Source organism: Pseudomyrmex gracilis, unplaced genomic scaffold, assembly GCF_002006095.1.
Source record: "Pseudomyrmex gracilis isolate BER0280 unplaced genomic scaffold, ASM200609v1 scaffold_64, whole genome shotgun sequence".
Taxonomy (NCBI): Eukaryota; Metazoa; Arthropoda; class Insecta; order Hymenoptera; family Formicidae; genus Pseudomyrmex; species Pseudomyrmex gracilis.
This window is the reverse complement of record NW_018020648.1, coordinates 741,340-759,841: the sequence shown is the minus strand read 5'-3', so window position 1 is coordinate 759,841 and position 18,502 is coordinate 741,340. Positions and strand designations below refer to the sequence as shown.

Genomic DNA, 18,502 nt, shown 5'->3' with positions numbered 1-18,502 from the left:
CTGTATCTTCAACTCCAGTCCCACGTAGCAATCAGGAACCTACCTTTACTGTCCCACGATGCGAAGGGTGTGCGCCCACGACGAGATGACCGTAGTCCCACGACGCGGGACCACGTTTAAACTTACCGGTGGCCCCGTTGCTGTAATATGACACGAAAACCGCGAAATCGCGAATGACTCTAATTTTACTTTTAAAAAAGTTGATAGATAAAAATTAAAACAAAATCTCGAAAGAACGCGGAAAATAACGTTATTTTAAAAGATAGAATATAAGAATAATAAAAATAAAGTAAAAAGTTAAATAAAAAGAATAGAATTTTATTCGCGACTTTATACTTTATGTTTAAATATTAAAGAATATTAAATATTAAAGAATGTGTAGAAAGGGTAAAGGAGGGTAAATAAAAAGGAAAGAAGAATAAATTAGGGAATCTTACTTTTCAATATTCTCTTGTCTTTTTTTTTCTTTTCTTTCTTTTTTTCTTTTTTTTTTTTGATATAGAAAAGGTATAGGATAGATAGTGTGTGTGTAAAAAAATGCAGAATGAAAAATAAGTAATAAGAAGTCAAAATAAGTGATTAAAACGAATGAAAGTTATATAAGTTTTAAAATATTTTAAAATATGTCGCACGGATTTTAGGTAAATCTCAAATTAAAGTTATAATCAAAAATCAAAGTTATAATATTGATTATTTTGTTAGTACGGAACGGAATTTGCGGTTTTAATTATAATAGTAATATTTGCGTACTTTTTACGCAAAAACAGTCTCGCAACTTTTGCGAGAATTACTCCGCTTAGCACAGCGAAGTATCTTGCTTTGTTACTTTAACGAAGCATCAGTCCGCAATTTTTTTGCGAAAATTGTTTATCGAAAACGGAACGGATCGAAAAAGGAAAATTAAAAACTTAGTGAAAAATTCGATACATCTACACATTCGAAATCTAAATGAAAGTTAAGTAAAACGCGATCAATCAAAATTTCTACGTAAAACTTTTCGTACTAAAACTAAAAATCGCGGTAATAGTAACGCTAAGTCGTCAAAATTAAATAAATATGTTATTCTTTCCCGATATGCTTTTCGAAAGTTTCTAAAATATCTAACTTTATCGTAAAATTCTCGCGGAAAATCTATTCTTTAATCGATATCAATAAATAACAAAAAGTGAAAAAATAGCAAAAGTTTTAAATAAAACAATTCGCGAAATCTAAAACCGCGTACACGACCGCGATCGCGTTATTTCCTCGCATTTGCGAGGTCCAAGGCGTCGATTTTGACGCAAGGCGAACGAAACATTCGCAATTTGTTGAAAATGAAAAGTCGTCGAGAAAAAATCGGTATAAAATAATTACATTGCGGTATTAAATAATTACAGAAAATAATCATTACATGAAGCAAAAATCTGAATTGGTTTGAAAAGAGTAGCAAATATATCTTTTTGATAATGATATAAAATATCTCAAAAATATCTTTATTATTCTTTATTATACTTTATTAATCTTTATTATACTCTAATTTCTATAAGTAAATTTAATTTAAATCTATAATCACAGCCCGAAAACTATATTTTTATCTTTGAAATAATTATTTTTTCTCGACGCTTTGAGATAAATAAGTAAAAACTATGTATCGCACTGATTTTTGAAAAACCCATCACCTACCCTAAAAGTCTACTCACGTGCGCTGGCCATTTACTGCGACGATACCACTCTGTAACAAAATAAAAGTCTATCATTAGAATAAAAACTTCGAAGAAAATTGGATGTATTTTAATACTTTTATATGTGTAAGATATATAATATTACAAACAGAAATATACCTTCGTGCCAGCATTTTATTGCCCGAACCGGCTCCTCCGGTACTGCAAACACCGCCATCAGGAATACCGCCATCAGGAATATCGCCATCAGGAATATCGCCATCAGGAATACCGCCATCAGCGTCACCAAAAGTCCACAGGAATATTGTCCGGATTGTCTTCTGTAGCACTTGATCACTTTCACACGCGCACACACGCGCGATTAAGTAAATTTCTTTCATACTTTCTTTAAAAATTGCTTTTGATAATGTTAGACGTTAATTCACGATGAAAAATTTCACGTATATCAAACTATTACCTTGCTGTTTCGAAATTTGTTTTTTTGTAAAATAAAGTATTCTAAATATATAAAGCAATGTATTACGATTACACGTAACTCACATTTCTTTGTTATATGTATGTTATAGACATGATATGTGGAAATGTATTTTTTATTTGAATTTTACAGAGAATTTTACAACAACCAGACTCTTTAAAATCGAGTCAACAAGCACTACTGAATATAAAAACAATCTATAACGTTTATTCACCTCCGAACTCTTCTCAATGACAGTTAAGATGACAATGGTACCGCTTGCACCCAAACTGTCAAAGAGAAGAATTCGAAAATGGATAAAAAGTTATAGATTTAAACGCGGTTCTCTTAATAGAGAGTATTAACGAAACTCGAATTTGTAAAATATTAAACCCGTACTGTAAAATTCTTCTGATAAAATTGAAAGAAAAAGTATATATTCCAATATATGTTATATACAATATGTAGCAAAAAAATGAATGTTGTTAGAGATGAACCGATATATTGCTTTATGTATTATAGAATAATTATTTTAAAAAATAAAGAAATTACGAAGCGGAAGACTAATAATTTATATACGCGAAATATTTAATCGCGATATACGCGGTAGATTTACAATATCAGAATTATATAATTAATTCACGAAGAAATTTACTTATGTACAAAATTGCGTACGAACTTGTTATAATGAAAAAGAAAAATTTTGAATCGCGCACAACCCGACAACACGTCTGTTACACTTGAGAGATCGACGAGATCTGAGGCTACGCGCTGCGCTGTGAATAGAGCGCACGCATTCACCACTATGCGCAAAAACACTCGCCGGTTGGAAAAACACCTCAGTCGTTGAACATAACACGTTTATTTTTCACATTCTTTTGTATTAAAATTTAACATTTATTACATTTCTTAGTTCTCTTCAAAGAAAGAGAACATTTATTACATGTCTTAATTCTCTTTAAAGGAAGAGAATTAAAAATCAAATCCACACTCGCGAATATACTCACACGCCTGAAGAAGGTGACCATTTGGACGTGTGCACATAGCACAGAATAGAACCGCACGCTGTGGACATACCGACATGTCGCTCGTGGACTGGCTGCGTAGTTCCAATGTGTACCACCCGTGGACATGCGCTAGTTTACGGGGCGGAAAAGTGATTCACATTCTCTTATGGACCTGGCCGCTCTCAGGCGTCTCTCTGGTTTAAACTACTTCGCTGAAACAACGTGGACGAAGAGTACGAGCGGTTTTGAACATCTGCAAAAACATCTATCTCATTGATGACAAGTAGGAAACGTATTTAGCAAGTATCGCTCGACATGGCTAACTCTACTATCACGGATATAACAGAGGAAGATGCAGCGGATCTGCAATTTCCTAAAGGTACGCACATTTTCTGATCGCAAACACCGGTGGTAGGTACGCCATTTACAGCTAACCTCACTTTTGTACAACAGTTGTATGTGTGTGTGTACTAATATGCTAAGAAGATACAAAAACGTCTTTAAAAGTGGAAAATTTGTAATTTACATTTACACAAGAAGTGGACACACTTGTATCTCAACTAGTTATTTTATATCTTTGACGTATTTTACGTTCTCTGAACTATTCTTTTGTTATAACAATTATGCTACTCGATTTTATTATTATTACCTTTATAAAGGCAAAAAATCATTGTTAAGATACTGTTCAGACATTATTGGTGCAACTTCATATGTAACAACATTGTATAATAGAGTAGTGCAATAATTAGATATGATGCATGTTTAGTTTGTTAGATTCAATTTTCTTATATAAAATAACACGCAAGTAAGTCAAAAAAAATATTGTATCTTTTTTTCAATGCTATAAAATTTATGATAGCAGTAGATTTGATAGATGTGAGATTAAATATAATATTCAAACAGTAAGGAAAAGATATTTGATGTTTTATATTGATAATAAACAGAGGTTTACATTCAAACAACAGAGATACATATTCAGTTTCTGATTTGTTTTTTTTTTTTTTTTACTAATATCGTAATAACAATAAGAATGCCTGCACATCGGAATGGCGCTAGTTAAGGTTACGATTTTCCTCTTTCAGACTGTCCATTGAATCCAACGAACAATGTTGACTCTGATGTTGAACTTGAGGTGTCAGTTCTGAAGGATGAAAGTCTTGCTTCAGACTCGTTATGCCGCATGTGCAGGACGGTTCTCACGGAGCCGTACATTCGTTGCGCCGTGTGCGCTAATTTTGATTTGTGTCCGTCTTGCTTTGCCAATGGGTGCGAAATTCACGAGCACAAGAACGATCACGATTACGTGATCATAAGAAACGAATTTCCTTTGATCAAGGATAGCGATTGGACCGCTAAACAGGAACTCGAATTGCTGGATATCATACAGCAATGCGGTTTTGGAAATTGGACGGATGTGGAGCGTAGAATACAAGGAAAGTCCGCGGAGGAGTGCAGAATGCACTATCTGCAGCACTACATAGACTATCAGACCCTGCCAGGTTTACCGAAGATCCAAGAGACCACAGCTAGTTTGTTCAATTGCGAACCCGTTCCTTACATGTTCAAATTGCGAGATTTAGAGGAGCCACCGAGATTCGCCTCGGACTCGACAAATGTTAGACTTCTGGCCGGATACAATGCGGCCAGGTCCGATTTCGAGGTGAATTTTGACAATCACGCAGAAATGCTTATTTCCGATCTTAATTTCGACGAGTTTCAACCGGATGACGAAATATACGAACTGGGACGGGCGTTGCAAGCGGCGGTAGTTGAGGCGTACAACAACAGATTGAAGGAGCGCGCGAGAAGACGAAAGATCATACGCGATCACGGACTGATGACGTTTCGCAAAGTTATATCGTGGATGCACAGGTACGAGAGTACGATAACGAGACCGCTCACCGAGAGGCTGCTGGTATTTATGCAGCTTATGGATGGAATGGATTTCGACTTTATTATGGAGGGTCTGCACGGGGCCGGCGTGCTCAGGAGTCGCATTACCAAGTTACTGGGATTGCGGGAGAACGGACTCATGCGCTTCCATAGCGTGTCCATGTTCAAGATGCTGAGCAAACTGCGGCAGGAAAACGAGCGGGAGAGAAAACAGTATTTGAGCAATCCGGAGTACAGTTGGAGAACGTTGGGACCCGATAGCGTTGCCGTTGGCGGTCCGATTTCCGTAAGCGCGCCGCGCAAACCCGCGCCGCCGCTCGTAATACAAGGCTTACCGGGATACGAGAAACTGAACGCCGAGGAGAAGGAACTTTGTTCCGTCGCGAGAATCGTGCCCGAAAGTTACTTGGATTATAAGCATCTGTTACTGACAGAAAACAAAAAATTCGGTTATCTCAGATTGGCCCAGGCTCGTACGCTCCTGAAAATTGACGTGAACAAAACGCGAAAGATATATGACTTTTTGATACAGAAAGGATACATAAAAAAACCATCTCATTGATCTTTTTGTTTTGTTTTTAAGCTAACTGATATATCGTGATATCGCGCGAATAATACTTTTATATAAATGTGAAATGAGTGCAACGCTATACTGTGATATGAACTGACGATCAGATTTGTTGCTCATTAAAAAAGTTTTGTATTTTTAGAGAAAAGAGGTTTATATTTTTTATAAATGCAAAGATCTTTTTTTATTGTATGTATATTTATTATTCTTTCTCTTTCCTCTCCTCGTTTTTTTTTTGAAAACTAAAGTTCACACACACACACACAATCGTTATTTAGTGTTTTTTATTTAAAAAACATAACGCAAAAACTTTTAATAATAATTTAATAATAATTTGTTTAATTTTCAAAACTTTTGATATACATTTTTTTTCTATACCCATTTTTATCTATATCTATTTGAGAACAAATTATATTCTCACATATATTTTGTTGTAAAATAATAATTAAATTACTCTAACGCGCTAAGTATCAAATTTCTTCGCAGAATTTGAAAATGCGGAGACTTTATTGATATCGGAAGTTTACATGCTTCTGCACCACAGACAAGCTCAAAATGAATCGGCGGAAGAGGAACAAGAATTTTCCGAAGTTTTCATGAAAAGTTTAACATACACAAACCGATTTGGAAAATTGAAGAATAAAGAAACAATTGCGGCCGTTAGGAGGTAAGTTATTTTGTTTCGGCATTGTTAAACATTTACAAAAAATTTCTCTCTTTTAAAGTATTATAATTATACAATACGGAACACTCTTAAATTAAAAAATATAAAAAATATAATTATAGAAAATCTTTAAAATTGAAAATATAAGTACACGTATACAATACAAAAAAAAACACGCATAATTTAATTAAATGCCTGTTGTTGTAGTTTGTTGAGTCAGAAGAAACTTCACAAGTTCGAAATCGCTTCGCTAGCCAACTTGTGTCCGGAAACTCCGGAAGAAGCAAAGGCATTGATTCCTTCGTTGGAGGGACGTCTGGAAGATGAAGAACTCAGAACGATATTAGATGACATACAAACAAAAAGATCTTTGCAATACTGAGATAAGTTCTATTGCGTATCTTTTTTATTTACTTTTTCCATATCAGTTTTACGCAATTTTATTCACATGGTTACTTTCATAAAGATATGTTAAATTGACTTGTTTTTTTTTTTTTTTTTAATTCTTATGTTGCTGTAGATGAGAGATTTCATGAAACGGTATTTTAACGAAAATTTTATTTTCTGTCAAATATACGCGCGGTATAATTAAAAATTTTACTGTGTTAAAATCTGCATCTACTGTTACAACCGTTAATTAAACTTTGCGATCAACCTGACACTCATGTATGTATTCTCATGTATCACTATGTGTGTTGCATCAATTATTCAAAGAAATATTGATGGGATGTGAACTATTAAAAGTTTAACTTCAAACTTTGCTTTTATTTATCATTAGTATATATGCGTGTGTGTTTACTATAAGCTCTTATCTTTTAGGAATATTTCCTAAACATATTCCCAAAAAACAATATTGTAACACATATTAAAATAAAAAACAATAAACGCCAAGAGTCTGTTTCAAAACACTTACGCACAGAACAAATTCTTTATTGCAAATGTACAAAAAAAAACAACATGCTAAAAAGACATTCGTTCCGTTAGTGAAATCGTATTCGGTTACCTAACTCCGGCAATTTGCGACAGGTCGGGACAACTCGCGAAAGAACACGACGCTAATCGCGCTGACAACAACCGCGTATTACCAACGCGGTAATTATGGTTAGCTTGGCATGGGATACTGAGCCCTTCTCATTATTTACACACACACACACACACACACACACATTTCAAAGTTTTCTTTCTAGGTAGCTCGCATGACTTAATGCTCGTTTTACAAAGCCGAGTTTACGATAAGGATCGATAATGTCGTTCCACCTATCACTTATCGCGAATTCTAACTACTATGCTCTGCAATGAAATTCTTGATTTTTCAGGTTCTTTTCTTTTTTTTCTTGTACGGAAGATATTTTAATTTTTTTTATATCATTTTTTTAAATTCAGATATAAATATAATCATGACAGATATTTTTTAAATTATTTAAATATCAAATAATATATTAAAATTCAATCGTTTTATTTTAATATCTAGTTGCGTTTTTTTAAATTATTTCTGATTAAAAAAACATAGGAGACAACAAAAACATTTATATCGTCAACATCAGTCTCTTTTACCATCTTTTTCATCTACAAAATTGATAGTTAAATTTAAAAATAAGTAATGAAAATATAAAAACACAACAGCGGAGCTAGTGGAAAGATATTTTTTACGCGCATCTAAAATCAAAATTTAAAACAGAATGTACAAACAACTCAAGATATTCAGAAGATTAAGATACAAATATTATTACATAAACATATTATCTCGAATAAAATTCTTGATAAACTTCTATTTCTGTTTTGCGGCTATAAACGTTACGTTGTAGTCACAACACTAGTCGTTTTATGCAAAACGTCTCTGTCATGCCTCGGGCGAAATGAAAAGATGCAATTTCAATGATTATAGACATTTTATTTTACAGCTTGTAGCGCTTCTGGGCATTCTAGTAGTTCTCGAATGGCAATTATCAAGACATTTATTAATCGTTTATTCTTCGTTTTATGCGAATTTTCCGCCTAAAATAAAAAAAGTGCCGTGCAACGCCGCGCTCGCGATATCTCGCGAAAGAGGCCTTTACATATCGGGCATATAATGACTCGCATTAGTGGCAAGAAGAGCGGCGCCGTCGTTGGCGACACATAGTAATCGGCGACAGCACCGCTCCCACAAAGAGGTCTCTTAAGATAATTACGATCCTTAATCGTCTGTAAACTCGGAGAAAATGCTGCAGGCTTTATCGCGGCGAATTGCGCACAACTGGTAGTCGATAGCGGAATCGAAACGATCTCCGCGGAGAAATGCCATTCGAACGGTGTACAATCAACGCATATCGGCGGTATAGAAATAGCACCGCGTGTCCGCGTTTATGAGTAAATTCTAGTGAAATGAAATTGCGACGTTATCTAAATAATATCGAAAAAAAAAAAAACAATTCAACGATGTAGCAGTTGTTTTGATCACCGAAGAATTTTTCTGATTAGGTTAGATCGTTTATTGTTATTGTTTACGAAACTTGTTATTGCTTATAATACAACAACATAGAAATAAGAAATCTACTTGCGTCTTTAGGAAAAAGTGTTGATATTGCGTGAATTTTCGCGTAATTGTTTGTGCAATTTTTATGAAAAATCGAAACTTCAATTGTCGAGATATTCCGCGTTCTTATAATTTGAATGTAACAAATATATCCTCAACAAATTTGCGATTTTTAATGAAAATGTAATTAAATCGTATCATTGAGATATTTGCATAGTGCAGTGTAATGTCGAGAGAGAGAGAGAGCGCGCGTTTTCTCAATATAACGTTATTTTTGCGAAATCGCGTGTCAAATACAAGAAGAAGCACGCTCTAGAGACCGAAATAGAGCCACTGAAACGTGCAACAAGTCTATATTCGCGCGGAGAGTCTGGCGGCCAATCGATGGAATCAATTTGCATAATGTATACATGCGAACGTGTATGCCCGACAATGCCTCGATGTCATGAACTGTCTTTATAGCAAAATAGAACGTTAAGACGTTCGCTAACGTCGAGAGGATCGAATTAAACTAGCTAAAGACCCTGAGAATAAAACACCGGTTTATTTCAAACAAATAGATATTGATGCGTAGGCGCAATTAATACACGCAAACACTTTTATATTTACGCAACTTGATTGGATCGAACGATTGTTTTCTCGATCGACAAAAAAATGTTGCAAATTCGAATCAACATAAGTCGAGAAAAAAATATTCAATTTCGAACAAAATCTTTAAAATTGTTTCGAAATGATTTACGATTCCGCGTAAAACTATTTAGCGTTTTCGAACTTTAACGAGGTCGCGTTTTAAGCGAGTTTACAATTTCTCAGAGCACCGAACGATTGTCAAACTAATGACGCTCCAGGACACGCTTTTGTTGTTCTAATGCGCTTTTAAATGAGGCGGAAACTAGTTTTAAACTGTCGGGTTTTATATCCGTGACTGGTAACGACGATTAAAATAACGCGCGGTTAAAAATATTCATCACGTACATAAAAGAAAATAGTGAAAATTATAATTTGTGTATATATGCGGAAAAGTACGCGTAATATAATTTACATACTAACATTAAATTATTGTTTTATCCGCGTACAAAACATCGTACAATGATAAAATCAATTTCTGAATGATAATCTAAAATTAACAATTTTTCTATAAATTATTATAAGCGCGCGATTTATCTGTAAATCAAACGCTAGAGTTGATGCAAGACGGAATGTGGTTAAATATCTTTCAACAGTGGGGGAGACAAAAAAGAGCAAAATCTCTATATAAGCGGGTGAACGAGCGCCGCGGTACATCGACCTTCTCGCTGCACCGCCAGTGATCGAGTGAGGGTGCGGATCTCGTCGACCAGACGTCGCGGTTGGTTCGGTCGCGGCGGCCGAGCGCGACCGAAGGTTGCCGAGCGCGTGCGGAGCGCCAGTGCGGCGAAGCGCTTCGGTCAAAATATATTCAGTATATTCTAAACAGGCGCGCGCGCGAGACACGTTGTCACGTTTGCCTCCGCGAGCGCGCCGTCATCGCGCATCGTTGCCGTCGACGACGACGATCAAAACGTCTCTCGATACATTTCGCACGACGACGTCACGCACACACATTTTGCGCGTTCGGACATACGTAAAACAATTTTGAAAACTCTCGACCACCGTACGTGCGACGAAGCGGGAAAACTCGTTTCTTTCTTTCACCCTCTGCCGTTTTTAAAAACCGCGCGTGTTCAAAAGGAGAAACGTTTGCAACAGAAGTGAAGACTCGAGTACAAATCACTCGGTACCATTATAATTTCCTCCTCCTCCTACATTTCCCTATCATCTTTCTCTCTGTCTTTCCTTCTGTATTATTTATCGTTTCCTCTCTCTTGATTTCTGTCCTGTTTCTTCTTCACTCTCCGCTTCTTCTGCTTCTTCGCTCCCTCTTTCTGTCTTTCTCGTTCTTTCTTTCGCGCTCTTCTCCGCACTCGACGTCGCCGTCTCGCGGGGTCAGTGCCTGCTCGATCGGATCCTGAGCAGGAATATACCGGCGGAGAAGGAAGAGAGGAGGAAGACGATCTTTCTTCCTCTTCGGCGAGAAAGTGCAACTGCTGTTGCTGCTGCTGCTGCTGCTGCTGTTGCTGCAGCAACGCACGCACGCGCGCGCACGCCACGTACTCCCCGAAGAAGAATCTTTTTTTCGGCTGCTCCGTTTTTCGCGCCACGCAAGAACGATGTGATAGCACACGGTGAACATCATCGCGAGATTCAATAGATTCAAGGCAAGTCAAACGAACCGTTGGATTTTGATTTGCCGCTCGTCTCATTCGCGATGCAGGAAACTCACGTTCGCCCGGTTCTTATCACGCCGCGCTTCGCGTAGTATCATTTCATTTGCCTTTTTGCTCTGTTCCCGCGTCCGTATAATTCCCTCTTTCTCCCCCTCTTTCTCTCTCTTTCTCCTGTCGCATCATATACTCTATCTCCGTTTTTCTCACTCTTGCATCAGACTTGCGTTTAATCCGTATTCTCTCCCTCTTTCTTTCTTTCTTTCTTTCTCTCACTTTTTTCGTTCCTTCGCGATCGTTCGTCATCTCGCTCGCTCGCGCCGCGTCGTGTTTTCTCGCGAGCGAAATACGAAGAAAAAGGAAAATCGGCGCGCGAGTGATAACGCCGCGCCACGCGCGAAACAGAGAAACTCATCGTCTTGAAGAAGAGAGAGAGCCGCGAGTTTGTGTTTTTGTTTATTCAGAGCAGAGGGACTGCACCTGGTAACTAAACGCTGCACTTCGCCGCGCTGTTGTACATTACATACGCGAGAGGAAGTGCAAGTGGACGCTTCGGAAGGACGTCGCTGGAGTAAAAAAGTACGAAAAAAGTAAGTGGTTCTCTTCCTTTCATGCGGTTGTGTTTTATATCATCAACAATGAAAGCGAAATTAATGCGCGCAAAAAGTGCAACATCTCTGAATTCTAATTTAAAAATTTTTGATTGGAGAAAATCGAGATCGTTTTCCTCGAGAGAGAAAGAAAGAGAGAGAGAGAGAGAGAGAGAGGGAGAGGAAGAGAGACTCTAGTTTGTATCTCATTGAATAAAAAAAAAAAAAAAAAAAATCTATGAGAAAAACATTTTGCATAAGTTCACGTAATTCGCTGTTTGAACAATCGACTCTTAACTCCGCTTATAGACGGGATTGGCCGAAGTGTTAACGACTTGAAGCATTTGTGTGTGCAAGATGTATCATTGCCGTATTAAACACGTAAATTACACCGTATATTTGTAAAATATATACGCAAAACGAAATCGCCAGTCATTATTCACGCGAACATTTACATTTTGCCCGACATTGTTGTAAGGGCGACTAGATTCGTCGTGGCGATTAGTATTGTCGATTTAAACACACATAAACATTGTCGCGTACGTTTGACACGCAAATGTTCGGAGCGAATGACTTTGCTACTATTGTGCTATTACATTTAGTGCAACTCTTTGTGCGTGCGTGTGTGTGTGTGTGTGTTACGCTGCATTCACATACTTGCACACATTCGTATTCTTCCTCGCAACAGGCGAGGTTTCCCATGTTTTCTATGTTCTATTAATTTTAGAAATTGCACACTTCTACGTATCCCTCTCTCTCTCTCTGTCTCTCTCTCTCTTCTCTCTCTTTGTGCAGCTTATTTTTGTCTAAAGACAAGTTTGCTCTATTATGAATAAACGTACGTCTGCAAATGGATTTAATTGCGGTTGTGTTAGGTGGAATTAATTTATCGCTAGCAGTTTACCGCGGCAAAATAACTGCGCGCGGTGAATGGAGAAGCATTTAATAGACAAATAAAACAAACGCGGAGGCACAGAACATCACGCATTGAAAAGCATGACGGATGCATATGAGACCTCTATTTCATGATTGTAAAAAAAAAAGTCTGTGTAAATTTGTTCAGTTTCAGAAGAACTTGTGCGATTTAACGACGCGGTTTATAGCTACGTGCAAGTTTTGAAATGCGTTTAACGAGTATTTACAATTCACCGTTTGTGGAAAATGTTTCTTCGTACCAGTACAAACTAAAGAATTAAATAAACAATAATATCGTCTTTTATATTTATTATATTTTTATTATATTTACATTTACTTAGAAACGTAATTAGCGCTTTCTTTTTTTATATGTAATTGCAAATCTCAAATTGTTGTTTCTCGGGAAATTGAATTTATCAATTGGCATATTTCAGTTTGTCATTGTCAAAATAAAAACATTTTTCGCAACAAGTCGATCTCGAATTTTGGTCGGTGAACAGATTTTTGATTCTCTACGTTTTCCATTTTTTTTGTCGATTTTTATTCTTCAAAATGCTTCTTTTATCGCCAATCGCGTTATTTAGCGATGAGTCTAACGTAATGGTATTACGCGTGATAAATTAAATGGCCATAATACGCACATAAATTGCGGCACAACACGGAGTTTTTCTATGAATGAGAGCACGCGTGTTGCACCGCACGTTGAACTTTACTCACGAGCGAATTTCCTTCCAAGAGTGCATTATGACGATTGCGTTTAGAAGGAGAAGATATATGAGTTCTCATTTTTTTTTTCCGCTAGAGTAGATTGTCCGTTGTATTTATCGATCGACTTTTGTTGTTGAAAAACTCGACAAGACGTACGGGTCAGCGTGCAGGAAGTACAGTTTTCTCTTCCTCTTTCTCTCATCTACCGTTTTATTCGCTTATTAATTAAAGTATAAATATCTTTCGCGCGCGGGCGCACGCCAAAGAAGTTGGCGCTATATAAAAAAGTAAACTTTTAAAAATTAAACCACAAAAAAATTAAACTTCTATTCCGAGACTTTTTTTATGAGTTTAAACACTTGAACGCACACAAAGTAAATCAACGTAGCTTGTTAATTACGTGTAGATCTTAATTTTGTGCAAAAAGCCGCGGTCTCTTCGCTTCCGCGAGTCACGCTCAATTTGTCAAGGTTTTGTTATTTTTTTTATCACGTAAAAACAATTGCGAGAGAAGCTGGTCTTCAATCTCGCAACGTTCGTTCTCAACACCAACGAGAAGAAGTTGCTGTATATAAAAGTTTTTCTTCGAAGAGATTCCGCCGCGAGAAAAACGGAGTCGTTTTCACGTTACTGATAGTTTTCATTTGTTGGCTGTATAACGGTTTTGCAATACGGACAATAATTTCATCCTTTCATGTCAATGTTCGAACATAAATAATAAAAGTTGCGTCATAAATCTCGAAATTTCCAACATAATCGCAGTCTAATATCTCATTTTAATAATTTATATATTTTTCAACATTAAATATACGGCAAAAATAAATTGTGAGTATGTTAATTTAAAACACATGCAAATATTTAAATGGTGCAAATCAATGTAATAAATTTTCTATCGCGTCACTACTATTTTCTTCTCGTTTATCTAGCAACGGTTATTTCTTACACGTAATATATATCGATATCTGTATCGACGCGTAAGAGTTCAGATCCAATTTATATCGCGGCTCCTTGTGCGAACGAATCGTACATTTATGTTCTTGACGTGGCGTGAAAGGATTATATACTTGCTTATTCCTTGCTGCGAATTTGCAACGAAAATGCATTTCTCTCGGAGGAATTGAAAAAGTTATGTATATTTGTTATATATTACACAACACGTACATAAGAAATGCGCGTTGTGTATACTTTCCAAATAATTTATTTACTCCAGAAACGCGTGTAAATTCAGTTCGTCTTTAATGTTTTAATTTGTTAATTTCCGTTGTAATGTGTTAAGGAAACGTTTCAACATTCTCTTTTAAAAATGAGACAACATTTACGTTTTAATTTCCATAACGATGAATAATGGAAGGTACATTCTCAAAGACTCCGAAAATTTTAGCAAAGGTTTCAAGTTTTTTAAAACGATTAATATGTTACTTTGTAAAATTGAAAATGTAGAAATTATATATAAATTATTATGAAATTATTCGCTCTAATTCGTGTTATTTAATAACGTTCTTCGTTATTGATCCACAATTAGAATCGAGATGCAATAATATAAAAAAAATTTCTAAGAAAATACTCGAATCGTTAAAAAATTTTATTTATTCGTAGATTTAATTATTCATTTTATGTATTCGCAGATTTAATTGCAATAGTTCCTCAAAAACTTTTACATCTCGATCGTAATTACGAATCAATAAACGTTATTAAATGACACACAAATCAGAGCTGCGTAAATTTACATTCCATTCCATTTTACAAGATAACACGTACGAATCTTTTGTAAAAAAACTTTTTCTTTTATACACGAGATTCGCAACGACAGTTGTGTAAACTAGAAAGATATCTCTAACGTATACATATGTACATTCTAGAAACATATTTAGTTTTACACACATATTAACCATGCCGAGTTTATTACACAAGGTTAAAGTGTTAATTTTAGCTATGGTAATTAGCGCACGTGCGTATAATTGCCATTCGTAGATAACATTCGTGAATTTTTTTACAATGCAAGCTATTTAAACTTGTAAACTTTTTAAATATGGGAATAATAGATTCAAATCAGAGCTGTGTGTAAATTTCCGCGTCACGTTTGTGTGTATGTTACGAAAAATTTATTTAAAAGTATCAACGATTACTCTACCGGGAATTGTGTTACATATGTGATCTCTGATCGTATTTCGAAAATGTAAATTGTAACAGCAGCCGCGGAAGACGTATCTCTCGTATCTACCGAATTATCACTCGGCACCGAGCACGTAGTCCTCATCAAGTACGAAACAATCCATCTACGACTTAAAGCTAGACGAAAGCCGCATTAGTCGGTCGCATCTGTCAATAATTATTATCAGTGCGTGCCGCGCGTTTCGCAGACGGCTGTTGGTGCTGCCGCTGCTGCTGCTACATGTACGTTATCCGCGAAAACACGAGCGATATCAACGACCCGTAGATATGACGCGGTAGCGAAATAGGAGGGGATTGAATGAACCGCTGGAGATTAGAAAAAGCCGGAGAGACGTCGCAGAGACGAGCGAAAAAAAGGAGAAATCTTGGTGCGCGTCAGGGGATGGAGCGGAGGGAAAAGAGAGAAAGAAAGAGAGCACTTTTCAGAAGAGCACTTGCGGATTCTTAATTACCGTGACGTTGTGCGTTTCGCTCACGAACACGATGGTAATCAGAGTCACGCGGCAATTTGGGATAAAAGAACAGCAATTTACCGGCAAAATACACGAGCGAGAGAGTGTAGCAATCTTCTAGTAATTTTAGATTCAGATTCGATAATTTTAGATTTAAATGAATTAATAGATACACAATACAAACAGAGAAATAGCTACGCACACGCACACACACACAAACACAAAATCGTTCACTGTTATACAATAACGTTTTCAAGATATTGCTGAGAAAACAAGTTCGCCGTGTAACTTGGAAAATTGTAAATACACGCAATAGTCCGAAGTATTTCTGTGAAAGATATTTGTTTATATCGGGAGATATTCATTTTTAAAAGAACGTTTATATAAAATTGAAATCTTGAATATTCAACATTTCGTATGCAATAAAATTAAATGTAGTGCGCGCTATATTGTTTCAACAAAACGTACGTGAAATATTTATCAAACTCGGTTAATTCCACCGCAAAAAAAAAAAAAAAAAAATAAACGCACTATTTTCTATCAGATAATATCTAAACAGAGCGAGGCATTTATATACTGAGTTGTTTACGATGAAGGGGCGAATTTTGAGAGAAGATTTGTAAGAGCGAGCAATAACAGTAAATTTTTTTTTCTTTTTGTTTAATTTCTCAATAAAACTTTTTAATAGTCGGGAAAATTCCCAGTTTTATCTGAGATCGCGTTTTATTTTTCCGAAGAATTATGACGAGCTCTAAATTGATTTTATTGATAAGAGAAAGAAGTCACGCGACTCGAGTGACTCGGGAGCACTCGGGTTCGAAATGCCTTTTCGATTAGCTCGATATGTATTTTAACAATGGCGACACTTGTGTTTAACTTGCACTCGAATCACTTTGCATTTTGCCGCTTTTACGGCGCCAATCGAACGGCATATCATTGATTCCGAGCAGTAATAGCGCTTATCGTGCGCTAATGACTAATGGACGGTAATACCGTGTACGAACTGTGTGTTTTGTGTACGGATAACACCACAACGCGCGAAACTTCATTCACGACTCTGTTTGCCGGGCAAACGTGAAAGCGACTTCTTTGAAGAATAACGATTATAAAAATACACATCGCGTGTCCGTTAACACTCCGTGAAAATAACAGATGGAGTCAAAAATAAAACTGTTGCAACACGAAGTGCGCACGTGCGAAATTTTTACGTTTTAAAAATTTTCTAACTAGTTTTGATAAGAGATTTACGAAACCTCTCTATCTACGTGGTTTGGATTGCGTGTGCGTGTGTGTGTGTGTGTGTCTTGTGGAGAAATGCGCGGCGAAATGTGTCTCGGCGGATCTATAAATTTCGTATTGCGAATTGAGTCGAGAGAGAGAGAGAGAGAGAGAGAGAGAGAGATAACAAAGTTTATCTCTCATACACTTTTATTTTCGGTTCATCTACTAACGGTTACTTCTACTCCTCTGACGCTGATTTGTGAGCGACAATAGCGATAACGGTAATAACCGTATTTGCGTGCGCTCGTAGCCTTGACGACGACGGAGAGAAGAAACGACGCATCTTCTTGACGACTTGTAATACACATTTGAAACTCGTTTAATCGTCGAAGCGACGATTAAACATTCTTGTTTGTCTATTATTCCGCGTATTTGCATAAATACCAATTACGTAATTATTAGTGGCAATAATGGTAAAAGACGAGGAGCGATAAATATACATGTTAAACGATCTTCGAATATGGGATTCGTACGTGCGCGCGCGCGCGTGTGTGTGCGTGTGTGGGTGTGACAGTGCGCGAGGCGATAAGATCTTGAACTTCGCGCTTCTTGCATCAGAACCAGAATTTCGAACTGGATTTCGAATCTGGCTTGGCTTTCTATCTTGGGTTTCTGCAAAGTATTTGTCAAAACGGGAAGGAGGGAGAGGGTATGATATTTGAATAACTAACGAAGTTTGATCCGCGTATATTATCGAGTTGTTAGAATTTATTTTACATCAAATGTGCGCTGTGACAAGGTGCTCTCTCTCTCTCTCTCTCTCTCTCTCTCTCTCTCTCTCTCTCTCTCTCTCTCTCTCTTTCTTTCTCTCTCTCTCTCGGTTGCGAAGTATAAAGAGAATGTGTGAAAAATCGTATCGATTTCGGTGGTGACGACGGTTGTGTATTAGCCAAACGCGCCCCGTTAAAATATTCAAATGATCTCTTATCGCAAAGTCTCGTGTGATTATCGCGCGAAACGACGTATAATCCAATATTGTTATACACAATTACAATTTAACGTTTGTACAAGCTCGTGATAATTTGTTCTGTTATAATGTGATATTTATATTTGAACAAGAATATAATTATTGAGTTTGCCGATTCGTATCGCTCTCTTGTTCAACATTTCTCATGACGAATCGTGAATGCGCTATTAATTTTTTTCTCCATTTTTTGCATGAAGATACATGAAGTAAAGCGCTGCGAATAAACATTCATGACCTATGCGAACAAATCTGAGAACAGCTAGCGATTCACTTATGTAACACACACACACACACACCCGCGTCAACACACATACGTGTATACGTGTCACGATGATGCGTTCACACATCCGTACCGATCGAAATTATCAGTTTGTCGTGTAATAACCGAGCGCGCAAGCATCGTTGCGCTATC

At 36.7% G+C, this 18,502-nt stretch overlaps 2 protein-coding genes across 4 annotated transcripts in view; both read left to right on the top strand.

Annotated features, from left to right (window-relative positions):
• The first annotated feature begins 3,305 nt into the window (after nt 1-3,305).
• Nucleotides 3,306-7,145, top strand: LOC109854385 (DNA-directed RNA polymerase II 16 kDa polypeptide-like). Of its 2 annotated transcripts, XM_020427430.1 has the most exons (3): nt 3,306-3,501; nt 6,070-6,250; nt 6,455-7,145. In XM_020427430.1, the coding sequence occupies exons 1-3, from the start codon at nt 3,438-3,440 to the stop codon at nt 6,627-6,629; spliced, it is 420 nt and encodes a 139-aa protein (XP_020283019.1). In that variant the 5' UTR covers nt 3,306-3,437; the 3' UTR covers nt 6,630-7,145. The 2 variants fall into 2 exon arrangements, with proteins under 2 accessions (XP_020283019.1, XP_020283018.1); XM_020427429.1 differs by lacking the exons at nt 6,070-6,250; nt 6,455-7,145 and adding an exon at nt 4,205-5,753.
• Nucleotides 7,146-10,244: 3,099 nt separating this feature from the next.
• Nucleotides 10,245-18,502, top strand: part of LOC109854380 — a 131,406-nt gene continuing 123,148 nt past the window's right edge. Inside the window, exons 1-2 of one of the 2 annotated variants that reach the window (XM_020427425.1) lie at nt 10,245-10,518; nt 11,470-11,595. The gene's annotated coding sequence lies outside the window, so the exon portion shown is untranslated. Of the gene's footprint in view, nt 11,596-18,502 lie in introns of both variants that reach the window. The other variant, XM_020427424.1, reaches the window with a different exon arrangement.